At 39.7% G+C, this 19,370-nt stretch overlaps 2 protein-coding genes across 7 annotated transcripts in view; both read left to right on the top strand.

Moving 5' to 3' along the window:
- The window catches only part of RABGAP1L (RAB GTPase activating protein 1 like), a 228,623-nt gene that overhangs the window by 69,189 nt on the left and 140,064 nt on the right, over nt 1–19,370 (top strand). The gene's annotated exons all lie outside the window — the stretch shown is intronic.
- GPR52 (G protein-coupled receptor 52) lies at nt 2,720–13,136 on the top strand. 2 transcript variants are annotated; one of them, XM_063165420.1, is made up of 2 exons: nt 2,720–3,388; nt 4,511–13,136. In XM_063165420.1, exon 2 carries the CDS (start codon nt 4,699–4,701, stop codon nt 5,782–5,784), a length of 1,086 nt encoding a protein of 361 aa, XP_063021490.1. In that variant the 5' UTR covers nt 2,720–3,388; nt 4,511–4,698; the 3' UTR covers nt 5,785–13,136. The 2 variants fall into 2 exon arrangements, with proteins under 2 accessions (XP_063021490.1, XP_063021489.1); XM_063165419.1 differs by having other exon boundaries at nt 2,720–3,631.

Genomic DNA, 19,370 nt, shown 5'->3' with positions numbered 1-19,370 from the left:
TGCTGCTTTGTGCACTGCAGGGATTGCTTCTGTCAGTCTTATTTCCTTACAACAAAGGATTTAGCAAACAAATATTGCTATTCCTTTTCAAACAGAATGACTAATAGATTGTTTTCTTGCTTGAAACTTCTAAATCTCATTCCATATGGACTTTTTCTGTCTGAGAAGCTTTATCTGGTTTCCTTTCAGGGTCACATATCACCCCTGCTTTCATTGCCTTGCTTTGCATATACAAAGCTCGTGCTCCTGCCACATCCCCTCTGTTTTCAGCAGGATCAGATGGTGTGAGCCTTCTGGTTTGTGTGGTGATTTGTATTGTTTGTAGCTGATGTAATTTATAAAGAAGGTGAGGAATTGCTCCTTCTGTTGGGTCTGAAGAGTGCTCGGGTCCACCGGCTGGATGTAACCAGCTATGGAAATGTGCACCATGTGGGATGCTGCCTTGATGACAGTAAGCCAATTCTTCCAATAGAACTTTTCCTCACTTCCTTTTCTTAAAACACAAATTATAAAAAATCCTGAAGCAGGTTTTATTTAAAACCCTGCCAGAGGCCCAAATGTGCCCCTAATCTCCAAATTAAAAAACTTGCCGTAGAGCTTTTAACGTGCTGTCTCTGATACAACAGTCTGGTATCGCTATATTTTGTAAAATTCCCTCTGTAACTGCATAGTTTCATCAGGACTAGCTGATTTCTGATTAATTTTCACTTAAATATATTTCACTTATATATATTCCTCTAAACATACATAAAACAGTACAACTTATTGCTGTGAGCATGATGCCGTTTACAGCAAGTGGCTGAGGTGATAAAGCCACTGGCAGCTGGCAGCATGACTGTTTTTTTTGAAAAAGTGAAGTGAAGGAGATGAAGGAAGACTGCTTATATTCCCAAAGACGTCAAACTTCCCTGCTTTTGAACCCCTTTGTCCCTTCAGTTAAAATTTCTTTAGAGCACACATTTTACCTGTGTCTAGAACCAGCCAGCAGAGGCTGCCATTGATTTTACTGTTATTTGCTCAGCAGAGCCTGGACTTCTCCTAGCAGACCTGAAACATATGGCTGCCAGGAGTGCTTGTTCTCAGAGCTGAGCACTCTGAGCACACACAGTAGGCACCAGCTGGGGCTGACCTGACACCAAGGTGACTCGATGGTCACTGTGACATCTGGAAGCTTAAATAGTTACCAGTCCTTAAATCTGTGTGGAGCAGGATGTACTGAGCACAGAGTTCCTGTGATCTGCTTTGTCAGGCTGTACCTTTGCTTTTCTCATGCCCCTGTGTACCTTTGGGGCTTCCTTAATGTCCATTTTAAGGTGTTTTGGCTGTTCACATCCCTGGTGCTAAGCACGATCTGCCCTAAGGAGAAGTGCTGGTCACTGCCATGCCTGTGCACGCTGTCTGTTCTCGTCCTCCTCCCCTACAGGAGGAGTGGGAAGAGGAGGAATAAAAATTGCTCCCTATTGTTCTACTCTGGTATGGATAACTGGGGCTTAAAGCTGTGCTCAGGGTCTAAATTCAGTCATTAAGTCTGTTGTTACAGCCATTTACCATTCTTAAGTATCGGAGATAGTTTAATTTTTTCTTAAATCCTCTGCTACAAGACTTTGGAAGGATCACATGCCCTTGCTGCAAACTACACTGCTGCAGTTTGTGCTGCCTCACATTGCTACAGACTTGTCATTCAGACTTGGACTCTGGCTCCAGGCAATACTCTAAATACAAGATGTTAACTCAGGAGCAGCTTATTAAAATTTTGCCTTGGGTTTGCGGTGGAGCTAGAAGAACTTAAATCACTAGTTTCCAATGACTTGGTTGGTTAAAGCATCCAAGACACATCTTCTGCTGGTCAATAGCCCAAAATGCTGTTCTGTGGTTGGTGTTTTGGTATTTAAATTTGCTGTTTCAGTGTCTGAGGATGCATGGAGTGTCTGTAAGACAACTTTGATGCTTGTACTTCTGTGACTGGATTTATTTTTAGGAAGCACAAAGTAACCAAAAGTTCTGAGTACTTAATCAGGGAATAGCTGCATCTGTTTGCAGGAGTAGAGAGCTTAGTTAATTGGAAAATGATGTGTTACAAGTATTTGTATTTAAACTGATGTTGAAGCTATTAGGGTAGTGATAATACTGGTACAGTATCAAAAATTGGTAGAGGTGAGTTTAGTAACATGTATGTGTTAAGTTTGGAAGTAATTAATTTGGGGATATAATTACAAAGGGGGCTTATAAGGGAGAGTAGAAAATTTGTGTGGCGCTGTAGCAGATACTTTACCAAGCTAAACCTCAGCAGGTGGTCCTTGAAAGGTGAGTGCCCAATGAATAACATGGGATTATTTTAGCAAACAATTTCAATGGGGCGATGACGCTAGTTTATGAGGTTATGTCCGGATTATGTATGCACATCTCTCTAGGAGGGACGTGTTGGGTTTCTCCTGAAGCACCCGGAGCGGTTCGGGAGCTGCGGGTACCGGGCTCGGTGGGTCCTGTGCCCTTCCGGGTGCCGTTCCCGTTCCCATTGCCGCTGCCGGTGCCCGCTCCCGGTGCTGTTCCTGTGCCCGGTGCCGTTCCCGGTGCCCGTTCCCGGTGGCGCTCCCGGTGCCAGCGGCGGCGCCATTGGATGTGCCGGGAGCAGGGAGGGGAGCGGCCGGCACCGCTCCAGCGCCCGGCGGGCTGCGGCGGGGAGGAGGAGGAGGAGGAGGAGGAGCGGGCTCAGGTGCAGGCAGTGATCGCACGGGGGGAGCAGGGAGGCAGCGGCAGCCGCTCCAGCCGCACCGCGGTACCAGCGCTGACTCTCTGACAAGTATTGGACATAGCGGATGCCTGTAGGTGAGAAAGCTTCTCTATTGCTTTAGCAGGGAATTGGAGAAACGAGTGGTTTTTGTACGTGCTCTGTTGCCTATAGACAAAGGGAGCGAATAGGCGGAAATATTCGGGGATGTTATAAAATCTGAAAGGACTTTCTGTACAGCGTGGCAGTACACGACAGGAAATTAACTCCAAAAAGAATGCTTTCTCTCAAAGTGCTGCGACAGAATTGAACATTTGGCTTTTCTAGTGTCTGAAATTCGTCCTGAAGACACGACAAGGACTATCAGAAACATCAGAGAGATCCTGGTACTTTTAAAGAGACTTAAAGCAAATGCCAGCTGAATGACCTTGGAGATGATTTTATGTGGATTCATTAATTTTCACTGCTGATCTTCTAGTCTCAGGAACTCTAGGATTAATGATGCTTTTAACGTTTTTGGGGCCTTTCAAAAAAACAAGATTGTATACATTTAATTACCTGCCTAATGATTCCTGAACTAATCAAGCATTTACTTAAAACTGAACACAGAAGATGCTTTTAATGTTTTCTCTCTCCATAGCTGTGAATAAAATGAACAAGGTAATGTCCTGCAAATAGAAGAACTATTTTTTAAACAACTATTTATTATGCAGATCATCTAATAAATATAGAAACCTTAAACCCCTGAGAAGATGAAGCTAAGCAACAGAATAATGGAGTAGTAAACAATGGCAGCTTTTCTAGTCAAATCAGCATTTCATTAGCTTCCCAGCAGAATGCAGATGGAAGTTTCTGAGCTCGTTGTTTGGGGTTTTGTGAAATGATTCAGTTGTTGCTACAGAGGTGAGCAATATCATGGATATACCTATGAACTCCTGGGTGCTGATCCACTGTAGTAGATATGGCAGAGTTTCTAAAGCTGATTCTTTTAAATTGTCATTGCTGAAATTAAATTCAAGCGTTTTTATTTTGTCTGTGGCGACACTGAATTATGATTCTGGCATTTGTAATTGTAATGGACTTATAACTGTTTAAAGGAACTGTAAATATTGACATGAGCCTCCAAAATCTATTTTTAAATTATTTTCATTTTTAAATGAATAGACATGATCTTCCTCATTGTATGCGAGATGTATGTTTTCTTTCTTGGGAGCCAGAGGACAAATCTCATTCATCCCCCCCACCTGTCTCCCCCTAAATAAAATTCATTATTCATACCCAAATAGTGGTGAGTCTATTGGAATTAACCTTGACAAAGATGTTTTCCTTACCTTTCCAATGAATAGCATGGATAAGATGTAGTACCATCTTCTGAATTGAACAAGAAAAGATAGCATTATAGAGGATGAAGTTTTTCCTTTAATCTCCAGTCAGTCTGTGATTTAAACTAAGACATAAAGATTATCTCCAGTAACTGCTGGTCCAGGAAACCTGAGCTGTACTGAGGTTCCTCCTTCCCTTCCTTTCCCTCTCCCCAGTATATTCCAAAGTAAACGACTTTCTCAGGAAAATAAGTCAGAGATTTCCCTCCCCTCCTTCCCTGGGAAATGAATGTGTCTCTTTTGTCAGTTTTTATTTCTGTTTGTTTTAGAAGTGCCTTGTGTTTACTAAAGATGGGTCAAGAGCACTAGAGGAGCTGATCAGTGGCCTTTCTCTTTCTGGCTTTTGTTTTTCTTCTCTTTCTTTCTCTCTTTCTTTCTTTCGTTCTTTCCTTCAAGCCAGGGTGTGCCAGAGGTGATGCACTGATGCTGAGGAGGCATCAACAGCCATGGGACTCTAATCCTCTCCCATGTAAGCACTGGCAGTGTCTGCAAGGAGAGACCGTGAGGCGCTGAAGCAGAGTTTAGCTGCTGTTCAGCAGGTCACCTGCTCACTAAGGCTCAGATTGCACTGTTCCCTAAGCACAAAACATGAACCAGTCCCGATGGATTGAATGGAGGACTCTGAATATGAGCAGTAGTGTTATGAACATATCTGAGCACCTCTCCTGCCCTCTTGGATTTGGTCACTACAATGCAGTTGACATCTGTATCCTTGAGACAGTCGTTATTGTCTTGCTAACATTTTTAATTATTGTGGGTAACTTAACTGTTATATTTGTTTTCCACTGTGCTCCACTCCTGCATCATTACACCACCAGCTACTTTATTCAGACCATGGCCTATGCTGATCTTTTTGTTGGAGTCAGCTGCTTGGTTCCTACTTTGTCACTGCTCCACTACTCAACAGGTGTCCACGAGTCCTTGACTTGTCAAGTTTTTGGATACATCATCTCTGTGCTCAAAAGCGTCTCTATGGCATGTCTTGCTTGCATCAGTGTGGATCGCTATCTCGCTATAACAAAGCCTCTCTCCTATAACCAACTGGTCACACCTTGTCGCTTGAGAATCTGCATCAGTCTCATCTGGATATACTCTTGCCTGATCTTCTTGCCTTCTTTTTTTGGTTGGGGAAAACCTGGTTACCACGGAGATATTTTTGAATGGTGTGCTACCTCCTGGCTAACTAATGCCTACTTTACTGGCTTTATTGTGTGCTTACTCTACGCTCCTGCTGCCTTTGTCATATGTTTCACCTATTTCCACATCTTTAAAATCTGCCGGCAGCACACCAAAGAGATCAGTGACCGCAGAGCTCGGTTCCCTAACCACGAGGGGGATGCTGCTGGGGAGGCTGGGCACAGCCCCGACCGCCGCTATGCCATGGTTCTGTTCCGGATAACCAGCGTCTTCTACGTGCTCTGGCTCCCTTATATCATATACTTTCTGCTGGAGAGCTCTAGGGTGTTGGAGAACCCAGCACTCTCCTTCCTAACTACGTGGCTTGCTATAAGCAATAGTTTCTGCAACTGTGTGATCTATAGCCTCTCCAACAGCGTTTTCAGGCTGGGACTGCGGAGACTGTCAGAGACAATATGTTCATCTTGTGTGTGTTTAAAAGACAGGGATGTACGGGACCCTAAGCCAAGGAAACGGGCTAATTCCTGCTCCATTTAAAGAAAACTGGTGCATGTAATCAGATGCTGAGTTTTGATAGTATTTGTGGTGTCTGGAAACTTGCCAGAGAGAAATGTTTACTTGAACAGCTTGCCGTGGTGTTAAGAGTGAATTTAAAAGGGATCCTGGTGGAAATGGCAAAGGCAGCTGTAAGAAGGGTCACTGAACTCCTGTGAAATTGTCAGGAGAGCAAGTCAAGAGAGACGATGAAGAAAGTCAGAAATAAAAATCTTCTAAAGGGCATGAAGTAACTAGCACATCAGAGGAGGTTCCTCATAAAACAAATTCGTTAGTTACTATCTTACATTTTCCCCCTCGTAGACAAGTTGTCTTTGTGTCAGAGTATACTGTAGCCTTCAGATTTTAACGTATTTAAGAGGAAGCAATCAACACCACAGTATGCAGCTATCAGTAAATTATATACTTGAGGACTGTAGTAGATACTGCAGGTAATAATCAGCTCTACCTTTGCTCACATATTGTACAATTTCAGTTGTACAAAAAATCTGCAGTGCATAAACCCTGCCCTGGGCAGGATGACGCTTTGGGATAAACTGGCACCTTGTGGTACAACTTACTCAGAAGCTCTCCCTCTCGTTTCCCCTTTCTTCCCATGCTGTGCATCCCTCTATTCCATTGTGTGCAGGTGAGTGAGTTTGAGAGCACCTGTGAGGTTACCTGAGTTCCAAACCATTCTTTCTGCAGGAGGCAATGGCCCTCCCTGGCTGGCTGCAGCTGCCCATGTCCAATGATTTCCCAGTTGTTCACTCTCTTGACCCATTTCAATCAGCACACAGAGTCTGTGTAGTGTCCTTTAGGGTGTACTGAAGTTTTTCCTCACTGGTTCCACAGGTGCTCCTAATGCAGATATGATAATGGCACACAGTAGTGTGCAGCACTGCTTAGAAAATTAAACATAACTGACTCTTTTCTTTGGGAAATCTAAAGAGCTTACTGTTGTAGCTGTCAGTCTGTTGTGTGAACCTCCACTTGCACATACTGTATTTTTTTAAGAGAAAACATAAATTGTGGTCTGTGCCTAATGTTTTCATAGCACATGGCGTAGGTCAATGCTACAGGATCAAAAAATTTACACCTGCTTTAAGATAAATACTTCTGTGCAGCTCTTTGTTAGACAAGTGTTCTCAGAGGAGGTAAACAAAACAGTTTGGTGTTAAATACAGGCTGAGAGCTTTGGTATGTCCTTTTGTACTGAACTGACTTTCAGGTCCACTGATGAAATCTTTTTGATTTTGCAAGGGCACACATAAGGATTGTGTAATAAATTGCCAGGGGTTCAGATGCATGCCAATCAATACAATATTTAAATTACAACTTTGAACCAAATGTAATTTTCTTAGATGGTCATTGGCTTTTAAAAAAGGCCCAATTATTGATTATTGGTGCCTTTTAACACTGCACTATTATTCCTTCTTTCACCAAAATGCGTATGTAAAGATTGTGCCTATTACTTTTTGTAATGAAAGCTGACCACGTGTGCACACTTGTGGTTTCACTCTAGAGCTCCCTTAATACTGTATTCTTTGTTCTGTTGAGGTGGTTCTGAACCCCTATACATATTTTTTTTAACCTGTAAGAAAGTTGAATCAATGGAATAAAGTAGTATTATGTAATCAAACTGAGCCTTGGCGTTAGTTCCCTGATGTTACATGCTGTTCTCTGGGAAAGTCCTTTTGGGTTAGGACTTGAGTGAACTATTTCAAATCCAAATTTCAAAGCTGCTTACTTGATGTCTAAAATGTTCATATTCTGGTTTCTGGCATTCTACATTTTCAAATGAGATTTATTGAAACGTTCCTTGAGCTGAGCTGTTGCTGACACCCAGCTCTCACAGGTATTAGGGAAAAATGAGTAGTGTCCTTTGCATGGATCTCATAATGCTCCATGTCTACAGGAATGTAATTGCTGTCTTCTTTTGCCAAGTTCATGTTTATTTCAGGAGGCTTTTTTGGCTCACTGCTGCTCTGTATGGTTGTGTAACCCCAACTCTTCCTATAAACATGACTTGGATTCGTTTAGTTTTGTCCTTTTTTTTGTCGTTTTTTCCAAGCAAGGCTTAGACAAGGAGCAACAAAATATCTTATTTCTCACCATTCCCAGGGCTGGTTTCTTACCAGTAAAGTAGTTTTATACCTGTGCTCCAGAGCTGGCCACTCAGAGCTTCTGATTTTCATTGGTGTTCCTGGTGATAAGTTTCTGTGGGACCTCCTGGAATCCAAGGAAAGTTCTAGCAGGTGCTTTAAGTCAAACTGACATTTAGTGAGGCCAGGCTGTGGGCAGCAATGTGTTGTGACTGTGATGCTGTAACTCCAGATGTGTCAAACACCTGAACAAACTCAGTTGTGCCTTTGTTGAACCCTGTTTGTGTGACCTCAGCAAGTGCATTTGATGTGCAGCTACTTCAAGGCTTATTGCCTGAAAATGGTGGGTCAGGGCTAGGGCTTGGCCTCAAGGGCTGCGCCTCAAAGTTTGCTCACCCTGAGGGGCACAGTCAGCAATCTGTTCCTCTTTGCCATCATGTTTAGTGTGTGGAATTGTCAGGTGGAACCAGAGATTGCCTTTTTCCTCGGGCTGTTCTTGGAGGGAGAGAATGTGAGAGAAATCCAATACTCTGGAACCAGCTTGTAAGTTCCAAGGTTCTTCACCCCTTTTTAAGAGTTTTTTTGGTTTGTTGAACACTGGCTTCATGTTGTTGGTGCAGGAACACTATTTTGCTTCCCTGGACTCTGAATTTCAGCTGCTGTAAAGTCATATTTCACCCTATTATTTATTAGTCTCCTGGAATCTGTCAAATGAAACATCCTTAGCAGATTTAAGTTGCTTTTCTTCTTTCTGTTTCCCAGGTGACAGGATTTGACCTGGTCAGTGATGAGAATCTTTCAATTTAGTATGTGTGTTTCATTTTATGGTAGTGTTTTCTAAACCCATGATTTAAAATTTTTATTTGAGGGACATTTTATTACTATTTACTAATGCTGTCTGAGGATTCCAGCTGGTGCCAAATTCTCTTCCAGAATTAGAAGGCTGGGCATTTTAATGGATTAAAAAAGTCACAGAAATTCCAGTCACCCAATCTGTCACTTTTGATTTTTGTTCTGCCATTATATAAAGCTGTATTTTCTTGTAGGAAGACCTTATTAAGCAATAATGGCTTTAAAGCTGGTTCCCACTTCCATGTGCCTGAGGTTCTTTATGATTTATGAAATACCTGGTAAATAGGAGACCAAATACCAACTAAAGAAGTTGATGTGAAAAAAATCATTGTTGATAAGACAGGTAATGAAAAGGAATGAAATGTAAAATACTAAACAAAAATAAAATGAAGCTATATGCCTGATAAACAAAACAAATATAAACATATATACAAAAAACTCCTTTAGGCAGGTAGATTATCTTGTGCTGTTACATTTCTCTGGAATACTTGTGTTTGCAGCATATCAGGGGCAATGTCAAGGTCAATTACCTTACCACTTTTGGAACCTCATGTCTGCAGCCTAAGGAAAAGCCAAAAAAACTGTGTAATGGCAGCAAAAGAACTACCAGAGAAGTAGTTTTTCTTCCCTAAATTCTGTGTGCTCCCTTATCTTCTGGCTAAGTAAATTTCTTCTTAAAATACTGTTCTTTAACAGGAAAGGGAAGTGAAGTGATGAAAAAGACATTTGTATCTTTTAAGGTTTATTTATTGTCTTATAGTAAGATATTCTTTCCCTGTTACCGCTTAAGAATCCATTTTGTAATTGTACTTGGTAAAGCATGAGGTACTAGGCAAGTTTTATTTTTGTGCAGTCTTTGTGCTTCCTCTGTTGAAAAGTTGGGAAAAGTTGCTTTATTTTACTGCCTTTCACAGGTAGTTTAGTAAAACCTTTTAAAAATAGTAATTTTATTTGTTTTATGATTAATTTTCATTCATTAGTGTTTGACAATGAAATATCCTTGAGTACACTTAGTTTTTCCACTCAGCAAAAGCAGTAAAATGTCCTTTTATGAGTAAATGAACTTAGCAGTCCGTATTAGAAATCAAGATTTAATGATGAGTTATTTCAATTGCTATTTCATTTCAACGTGGAGCCGTTTTCTCTTTCCATATTAGAGCACAAAAATATACAGATTCTTTCTTTTTAAGAGTTGGTGTTGGGATGCTGGGGATCTGCATCTCTGAGGCCAAGCCCTGCTGTTCCCAGGGTGGGAATATCCCTTCAGCAGCTTTCCAGCTCAGTTACAGCACGCTGGGCAGCACCAGGGTCTGGAGCTGAGTGTGCCAGGGAGCAGTGCCAGGGTTTCAGCAGGCTGGTGTTGTGAGAATGTCACAATGTCACTGAAGGTGGCAGTGGCCTCCCCAGCCATCCGCCAGGACCAGCTGATTTGCAGGTCTTTCACTTTTATTGTCCGTGTCACCAAAAGGAGGAGTTTAAGGCTTTGACTGCCCCCTGTTCCCTCTGGCTCTTTTACTTACGGATGCATCTTTCTACTGAAGAGCTGAATTTGATTGATTTTGTTGGGGTTTTTTCACTGCAAGTTTTCATGTATGCTGTTTGAGTGGCCAAACCAAACATTGCTTTGTTATCTAGGTGCCAGTTAATTAGCAGACCTTTCCAGAAATGGCAGCATCACTGAGATGGTGTTTTCCTGTCTTTTGCAGAGTTGCCTAGAACATTGCTTAAAGGAAGCACTTTCCAAAGATTACATGTTTTTCGCTAAACCAAATATAGAATTCAAGTAAACCTGATTTTCCCCCATTTTACATAGACATATACAATTTTTTCTATGTACTGAATTTATACATAGATCTCTGCATTTTTAACCAAAGCTTATGCCATTATTGTTGATGGCATGAAAGCAATGCATAAGGGTATTTAAGAGGAGCTTCCTACACGTTTTTTCCTAGTCATTCTGTAAAGAAATTATTCTTTTCCCCATCTGATATTAGGACAATCTCCTGAGCTCCATGAGCTGTAAGTGCTAAAGGAGTGGGATGTGAATGGAGAAGAAGCTGTTAATGGCTCCATGCCCCAGCGAAGCCCTGGGAAAATACTGAAAACCCCTCATTTTTACATCCATAATTTCTTTAGGCTCCTCCTTTGTGCAAGTACTGTGAAAGGTAGGATGAATCTAACGAAACCTTAGTGCTTTTAGCTGCACTGATGGGTGGAGAGGAAAAGTAATTTCAGGCAGTAAAATCTTTGGGACTTTATCCCAGTCTTCCACTGCCTGCTGCCAGCCTTAACCCTCTGGAGCAGACTGTGACAGCAGGGCTGCAGGGAGTCATTTTAAACACCATGTGACTCTGTCTGGAGAAAAAATAAAGGTGACTGGGAGCAAAATGAAACTTCTCTAAGTGCAGTGATTACCAGGGAAAAGAGTTTCTTTTTTTTGTGTGATGTTCATCCCTGCCTCTAAGCTCACAATCTAAAATTGACAGCTGGCAGTGTTAGAAAAAGAGACAAACACCAAGCTTTTGAGAAGGGGAAGCTCAGAGATGTCAGTGTCCTCATCTGAGGGCACTTCTGCAACTTGACAGCATTATTCTTTGTTTTCTTTGAATGAAATGTCTCTTTTTTCCTTCTTCTATGTATTATTTCAGTAAGCACAAATTCTTGTCATCGTGGAAAAAGTCCATTTTATGAGATATTTAAATGAGGGACAGGGTGAGGGTCCCAAGTTACTTGTGAAAACATGTTCTACTTCAAATTTCATGCACTTTAGGCAGGAACATCTTCAAATACCTGTCCCAGGTGAAGATTTCCAGTCCTTGTATCATCTCTCCAGCATTGTTTATGGTTGTGCAGGTATTATGGAGAAGTCCTTCTTCTGGAGCAACTAAATTTAGAATTGTAAATGGACAAATGATGTTTTCTGTGATAGATTTCTGTGTTCTGCTTTAGGAAAGTCAGTGGCTGAATTTCCCCATAGCTCAGCTGTTTGGGGTCATTAGCAGCTCTGCACAAACCCAATTTTGGGTACTGGTGTGTGGGGCTGAACTTATGCATCTGCCTATCATCCTCTACAGAGGGGGTGAGAGACAGATGGAGGTAATAATGCCTTAAACTGCCTCAGCAAGACTTTTTCAGAGCTGTGGTTATCAGGGTTCTTAATGGTACGGAAATTTGTTGTAATTAAAAAAGAGAGATCTATATGCTGTGAGTAATGAGTTGGTATCAGGTCAAGAACAGAGTAATGTGGTTTTCATCTTTTGGCCCTCAGCATGCCAAAAGGATCTTCATATGAGAACTTTATTGTAATCAGGTAGATTTTCAGGAACTGCATTTTTATTGGGAGCTTTAATGCCACTGTATGTACATAAGGACTGTAAGTAGTCATATAAGGCAAGGTTCCAGTGGCAGCTTTTCCTGCATTTCAGGGGCTTTGGGGACCATTTGTGGCTCAAGATGGATAAGTTCTAAACATGTGCTGAAATTACCAAAGCCAAGCTGGCAAACACAGGCTGTAAATACAGGGTGTTTATCCAAAACTGCTTTCCCTGTAATACTGGATATTTGATATTGTTCAGGCAATTATCTCATGCTGCCTTACAGAAAAGAAAGAAATCTAACACATGTAAGCAGAGCTACATGCTGACATAATGAAATTATGTTCAAGGGTTTTGATTTTTCAACTCAGGACTCCCATATTTTCTGTGATCTCTTACTTTGGGAGCTGCTAACCAATTAATTATTTCCATTTTCTGGCTGTGCTTTACTTGATCTCCGGCTTTTGAATTTTGGAAGTTCAGTTTTAAATTTGAGTTTTCAATCCAGTTTTGCTGGTTTGTAGCTGTGTTCTTCACTTGACTTGTGCAAAAACTTTTTTGGAGTATTGGAAAGGTCATGTCCTTGAAGGGAACTGCATCCAGTCTGAGATGTACTCAGGCTGCATTTCATTGTGTCTGAAAGAAGGATTGCTGTACCTTGTTCACCACATTTCAGGTGTCTTGGCAAGAGCATCCGTCACAGATAAGTTCTCCTGTTGGGCTGAAACATTTGCCTCTGATTGTGTTTGTAAATGTTGCTAACTAAAGAAATTCTGTTTTGCTGGTGAATCAGTATTTTGGATGGGGTTTATGGAGATAATTTATCTGTCAGTTGTATTTCCTCTGATTCTAATGGTGGAATAGGAAGGTTATTGCTTAAATGCTGCTGGAAGTTTTGTCCACTTCCCCCCTTTTTTTGGGAAAAGTATGTCTGTGATGGTTGGTCATTGATACAATTGGACTTCAGTGATCATCTTATTTTTATGAAATTTGTTGCATTAGTAATGGCTGTAATTTGAAAATAAAAATCATAACGAAGTACTTTTGTAATAACGGTATTGATTTTGTTTAAAAATAAATTATATCAAGATGAAAATTCTTTACAATGGTATAGAGACATTTGAAATGTGTTGTATGTGAAGAATACCTGCTGATAATTTGTTTTGGGAAAGATTTGGATTCCCATGGGCAGATGAAATTCAAGAGATTAAATGTAAATATTAATTCTGAAGAAAAGCAGATCTTGCTTTTCATACAATGACGAATTGAATCTGCTTTCTGTCAGGGAATTTTGGGTTTCTGTACATGACCTTATAGAGATGGTAGTTTAAGGAGCCATGGCTTACCAAAAAGTGTTGAGATATTAGTAATTATAAAAATAATAGTAAGATTATTGGAAATCATCTCCACCATCACCATGATGTGCCTAGTCCTTGAACCCCAGCTGTGACTAGTCCATGGTAGCACAGCTGCAAGGAATTCTGAGGAATGGCAAAGGGAGAGTTAGTCTCTAGGATTTCCAGCTTAGAAAAGAGGATTAAGGTACAGGGGAGTTTGAGAAATCTGGGAGGTTGGGATTGTCCTGGGGCAGAACTCGGTATAATTACTGTTTCAAAAATAACCAAACAACCAAAAAAAAAAAATAAAAGAAAGAAGTAGCACTATGAAAACAAACTGTGTGTATAGTGAATCATGGGATGCATTGACCAAAAATTCTCTGGTTGGTAAAGGCTGAAGTGGGTTAAAAATTCAGAGGGTTTAGGGAAGAGTATGTCTTTGTGTGTGTGTGTGTAAGGTGGCAGTGGGGGAAGTGTCACTATCATCAACTATCTCCAACTTTTCCTGCTACAGAAACAAAATACCTTTTGGAAAAGCACCAACAAAGCAGTTATGAAGGGGACTGTATTGCTAGTTCAGAGATCAAGTATTTAGGGATATACTTAAAATAAATATATATATAGTAGGTTTGAGCCAAGCTATTTTATAGGCAGTCATGGCAGAAAGTGCTTTTTAACCCCATGTAAATAGCAGGGTTTTTTAGAAGCCAAAGGGATGCTGCACAAGCAGGGTTGCTCACCCTCCACGGGGTAACTTGAGTGCCCCAACCAGTCTGCAGTTGGTTCAGCAGAAATCCAACAAGTCCTTCCCTTCGTCATGCCACTGGCAAATCAAACCTGCAGGATAGAAGAAAAGGCAGGGATCGAAGTGTTGTATTCAAGAAAAAATTAAAAAATCTGTGGTAAAATTTCTTTGCACTGACAGCCTGTTGTGGCTGACCACACATAGTTTACAGTTCCCAACAAATAACTGGTATTTTCTCAAGTATTCCTGCAGTCTCCAAAGTTAATGATGAAGAACAGCTAAGATGAGGCAAGTACCCTAATGAGCCATGATGAGGATCCCATCCAGCAGCACTGTTCCACTCCTAATCAGCAGAATGTTATCTGTTTTCTGAAATGATGTGTTATCTATCAAGAAATAAAACCAAACTAGATCTGGAAAGAACTGTCACTGATATATTTATAGAATTGGAAACAGCTCTGCCTGTCAGCAAATCTCCAAAACTATATATCCTTGTTAGTTTTTTAGAGAGGAAGGCTGTTCCATCTTACTTTTTCATTTTAAAATGGATCAGTTAACATAATTTTGCCCCAATGACATTTTCTCAGTTTCTTTTAAAGCCAGTATTGAAAGTTATGTTCTTTGAATAAAATGTGATTTTATTTTATTTTATTCTTGGTCCATCCTTTGGTTTACTTGAGTGCCTAAATCATGAAGTGGATTCTCTATGCTCCAATTTGTTTTCCTGTTTTGCAGCTCCATGTACTCCTGCACCTTCAGGCTAGCTTGAATTGCTCTTCTTCATATTGTGGAAAAGATGGGAAAATGTCAGACAAAATTGCAGTTTTGGATGTCAGTGTTTAGGTTATTTTGATGACTGAGTTTGTCTTTTTCCTTTTCATAGAGTACAGTTTCTCATTGTGCTTGCAGAAACCAACAAGACCCTGAGTATTTTTGTTTATTTCTTACAGAGTAATTATTATTTGAAAAGAAAAGTGCTTGTACAGAAAATCTTGATTCAGGTGGATATTTGGATTATACTGTAGGGTTTTTTTCTGTTACAGTTCTGGAAATATTGTTGTCACTGCCAGTTTAAAGTACTGAAAAAGGAAGGTGTGGGCACTGGCAGGCATTTCTAATATGTCTCCAAACAATGTTTGCAGTCTAGAAGTCATCAAAACCTGGCAATATTTTTATCCAAAAGCATTTCTGCAGCTTTTAAGTATAATTGTGTGTTAGTGTTGCTAGTTATGTACATTTTTATAGAAATCAAACCTATCACAGGTGAATATAACTCAGTTATAGTCACCCTTCATTCCTGCTGCAAGAAAATTCCCATTCCCTCAGGGGAACCTTGGAATTTTAAGGAACTTGCACTCAGTTTTGCATATTCAGCCTAACAGTGATATGGCAAGCCCTAAACTGATTTTTTTTCCTGCAGCTACACCCGTGACTCACTAGATCTCCTTCCCAGCAGCCTGGAGTGGAGCAGGAGCATTGCTAATGAAACAAATGTGCATCTGTGTTTGTGTGCTCAGCTGGAGACAATATGTTAACATATGTACCAAAAATCCCATTTCTCATCTCTGTTAAAAAAATGCTGCTGAAAAATCACAGACTGTGAAAGAGGAAAGGGAGTGAGCACTTAGCTCTGGTTTGCTACATTGCACTTCACATTTTCTGTCTATTTTTGCAATGAGCAAATTGACAGGCAGGATTTGAAAACAGCTTTAATTTTTGTGCATATAAAAATGCTAGTTCTGGGAATATTATGCTGTAGTATTTCACATTAGTAAAAAAACAAAACACCTTTAAAAATAGCGATTGTTCTGTGTAAACACAGAACAGCTAAAATATCCTCAAGTTATACTTTTAAAAACTTTGTAGCTCTACTTTGTATCTCCAAAGAGTTTGGCTAAATTTTGTTTTAGTTTCTTTGTTGAGTCTTCCCTCTCCCATCAAATTGCATTGCTTCGATTTTTTAAAATTTAACAAGATACTGCCATTTTTCCTTGGAGTGAAATATGATCATATGAAAGGCATTAAACCATTCCATGACTGGATGAAAGATTCAGGATTCTGTCTCACTTTTGTTGCTATCATCAGTTACTGTCCAGTTTGTCTGATGGACCATTTGAAAATTCAGAATTAGAGTTGGAATCTCAACTGCTATAGGGAGTATGTAGGGCACTTCGTATGAAAAACCTTCTTTTCTTTGAGACTATAATCTTAAAACCAGAAAACTGTTCTGTAACTCTTTTATGGTGTGTAGAACTTTCCTTGGCTGTTGCTGCAAGAAGCCTTTTTTCATCCTGTGAGAGCTTTGTGCATAACAGAAGGTTGCTGGCCACACTTCAGTTTATTATTCTTCTGTCTTAATTGTCCACAACAAAATAACCTCATGCATTTAAATCAAGTTCAGGTTGTGGCTTTTGCTGTTAGACCTGGACAGAATGATTTCTCTTGATTCAGTCTCTTCGCTTCTTTTGGTTCTTTGCAGCAGCATCTCTGGCAGTGTTTGAGTTGACCTGCTTTCTTATTAATCATTTCCTTTCAAAATTAGGGCAATATTAGCATACGTTGTGCTATATTTAGATTCCATTCTTCTTGGAGTTTGATGAATTCACAGTTAGTTTTAGAATGGAATTCAATATTTTGTGTTGTGGAATTGGATCCTGATTTGATAACTTCAAGTTTTTAGGCCTGGTTCAGAAGATTGGTAGCATAATCTTTGCTCTGAACCCTACTAAAGTTATATGTTCATAATATTTATAATTATTTTCTTTTTAATGTATAGAAAAATTTCACTAACATTGAACATGAACCCAGTTGTTTACTTCTCCTAACAGAGAAGTAGTTTTGATAAATCAGCATGATTGAAAACTTGCTTTCAACACTGATAGAAAGGGCACTTTCCTTATTTTTGGTTTTGGTTTGATCTCTTGTTTTCAGAACAAGAAATATTGTTCAAATATGTAGTGAAATGCTGTAAAAATGGGCAATATTCCATTCACACTCATTTCATTCTTAGTTAGGTAAGTCACAGGAGGTAAGTATAGGATATAGGTATGGTATATATAAGTGTACTTACCTATACCTATTTATATATATATGTATATATATGTGTGTGTGTGTGTGTGTGTATATAGGTATGGGTAGGTATATGTAAGTGTATAGGAAAACGCACAAATCCATTCTGAGCTAGGGTGAAGGAGAATGTCCTTCCTCCTCAGGCTGTCACATGCAGAGATCCCATCTGGGAGCATGGAATGAGCTCCAGATTGGGATTGGAACTCATCCAGTTGCTGTTACCAACACCTTGGAGCAAACAGAACAAAGCACAACCAGAGCAATCCTTTCACCAGCACTGACCCCTCCAATGACAAAATGGATTTTAATCAGTGGTACTGCAAAGCATTCATTCCTTTCACTCAGTGTGGGAAGCTGTGGAAAGGTGTGAGTTTGAACTGTGGTCAGAATATTTTGCCTAAAACCTTTGCCTTATTTGTGAGGATGTTTCTTTGTATTGTTATCAAATATTGGCTTCTGGAGCAGTTGTTTTTTACACTTCTGATTAGCTAATTTATTCCTTTCAGTAGGGCAGAGCATGAAAGAAAAGAGAAGCCAGCTTACTTATATTCACCTTTACTAGGTTTAATTTTTATAATTTTCTCTTTTTTTCTATGAAAATAATTGATTTAGACCTGTGAAGGGGAAAATTACCTAGAAATGCTTGTTGCTTTTTTAATTCCTAAATTTTCTTACTAAAAATTACTTGGGAAAAAAAAGATGGGTTTTTTTGTGGTTTCAAACCACTTTTTCTACTTGGTTGTGCATTATTACTTTTATCTTGAAGAAAATATCTGATGACCTAAATTTGATCTGTTCTGGCACTTTCTCAGTCTCTAAGCTTATATTCCCTTTATATTGTTTAAACTTCAGCTAATATTTTTTCATCTTTCAGAGGAATAAATTCTCCATCCTGTAATATACCTAAGATAAAGCCTAAGATAAATCTACCTTCCTCCCTGCCTCCCATTTATTAAGATATGACCAAAGCTTTATGACCAAAAGCTGATCCAGATGGGTTCTAACCAACTTTGCACTTCTTAATGGTTCTTTTTTGCCTCTCAGAAGTTCCCTGTTCCTGGCACATCAGTAACCTCACTGCTCCTCTTCCAAACCTCAGTATTGTAAGGTAGATACCCACAGGGAAAGATCTTCAAATTTAAAGGTTATTCTCAAATGGCTGTGAGAGTGGCAGTAAATAATCAAGAATAGCTAGGGCTTTTGGAGACAAAAATTGTATTTCACAGCTTTTAGAGCTTTGGATATTGTGAACTTTTTTGAGGTTCTGCAGAGATAGAACAGCACTTGGATATCTGGGGATTTAAAGTAAAATTCTCAAACACTCACTTGAAGCTCCTAAATAGACCTGGCCTGATTTTTCAGGATTGCTGAGCAACCCAAAATCTCATACAGGTGACTCAGCAACTGTAGATTTTGTACTAAAACAAGTAAATAATCTTCACAGATAGTATGTAAACTTACTGAGGTCTGAAACTTGATTATTTTCTAACTCATATTTTACATGAAGATTGTTTTTTTAGCCAAGAGAGGGATTACAATTATTTAACCTAAATTCACTTTCTGATTGTTATGTTGTCTCCCTGGAACTGATGGTTGCACTACTGACAGGAACACTGTTATTAGCTAAATGCAATGGGTTGTTTTCATTCCTCCTATTTTTAATTCATTTATATATATATTTTTAATTCTTTTTATTTTGTCATGCTTCTCTTTTTCTGATTCTCCCTTTTCCATGTAGTTGCAGCCAGGTTTTGTCAGGCTTTTTGAGCAAGCAGTGCTCCATATTGTCCTGAGAGCATTGTGGGTGGAAGCAAAATGAGTGGAAACGAGGAAGAGCTGTTGGAAGAGGGGACTGAAACTGATGGAAGTTTGAATTCTTTTCAAAGGTGTGTTTAGGTGGTTCCTCCCAACAACAGTGTCAAATAGCACATTTTCTACTTTTTAGTATAAATTTGAAACTGCAAGTCTCCATGCCATGAACAATTAATATAAAGCAGTTACAAATCAAGAAGGATTTTGGTCAACAAAAACTATTTCCAAGACTCAGAGTTCTACTCCAAAAGAGAGATTTTAACTGGGTTAAAGGTTGAACAATATGGGGGTAAATGAAATCAAGTGAAACAAATACTGGAACCTTTGTTTGCTTTTGCTGATGCAGTGGTGGTAC

Source organism: Melospiza melodia, chromosome 11 (genome assembly GCF_035770615.1).
Source record: "Melospiza melodia melodia isolate bMelMel2 chromosome 11, bMelMel2.pri, whole genome shotgun sequence".
Taxonomy (NCBI): domain Eukaryota; kingdom Metazoa; phylum Chordata; class Aves; order Passeriformes; family Passerellidae; genus Melospiza; species Melospiza melodia.
This window is presented reverse-complemented; position numbering and strand designations above follow the sequence as displayed.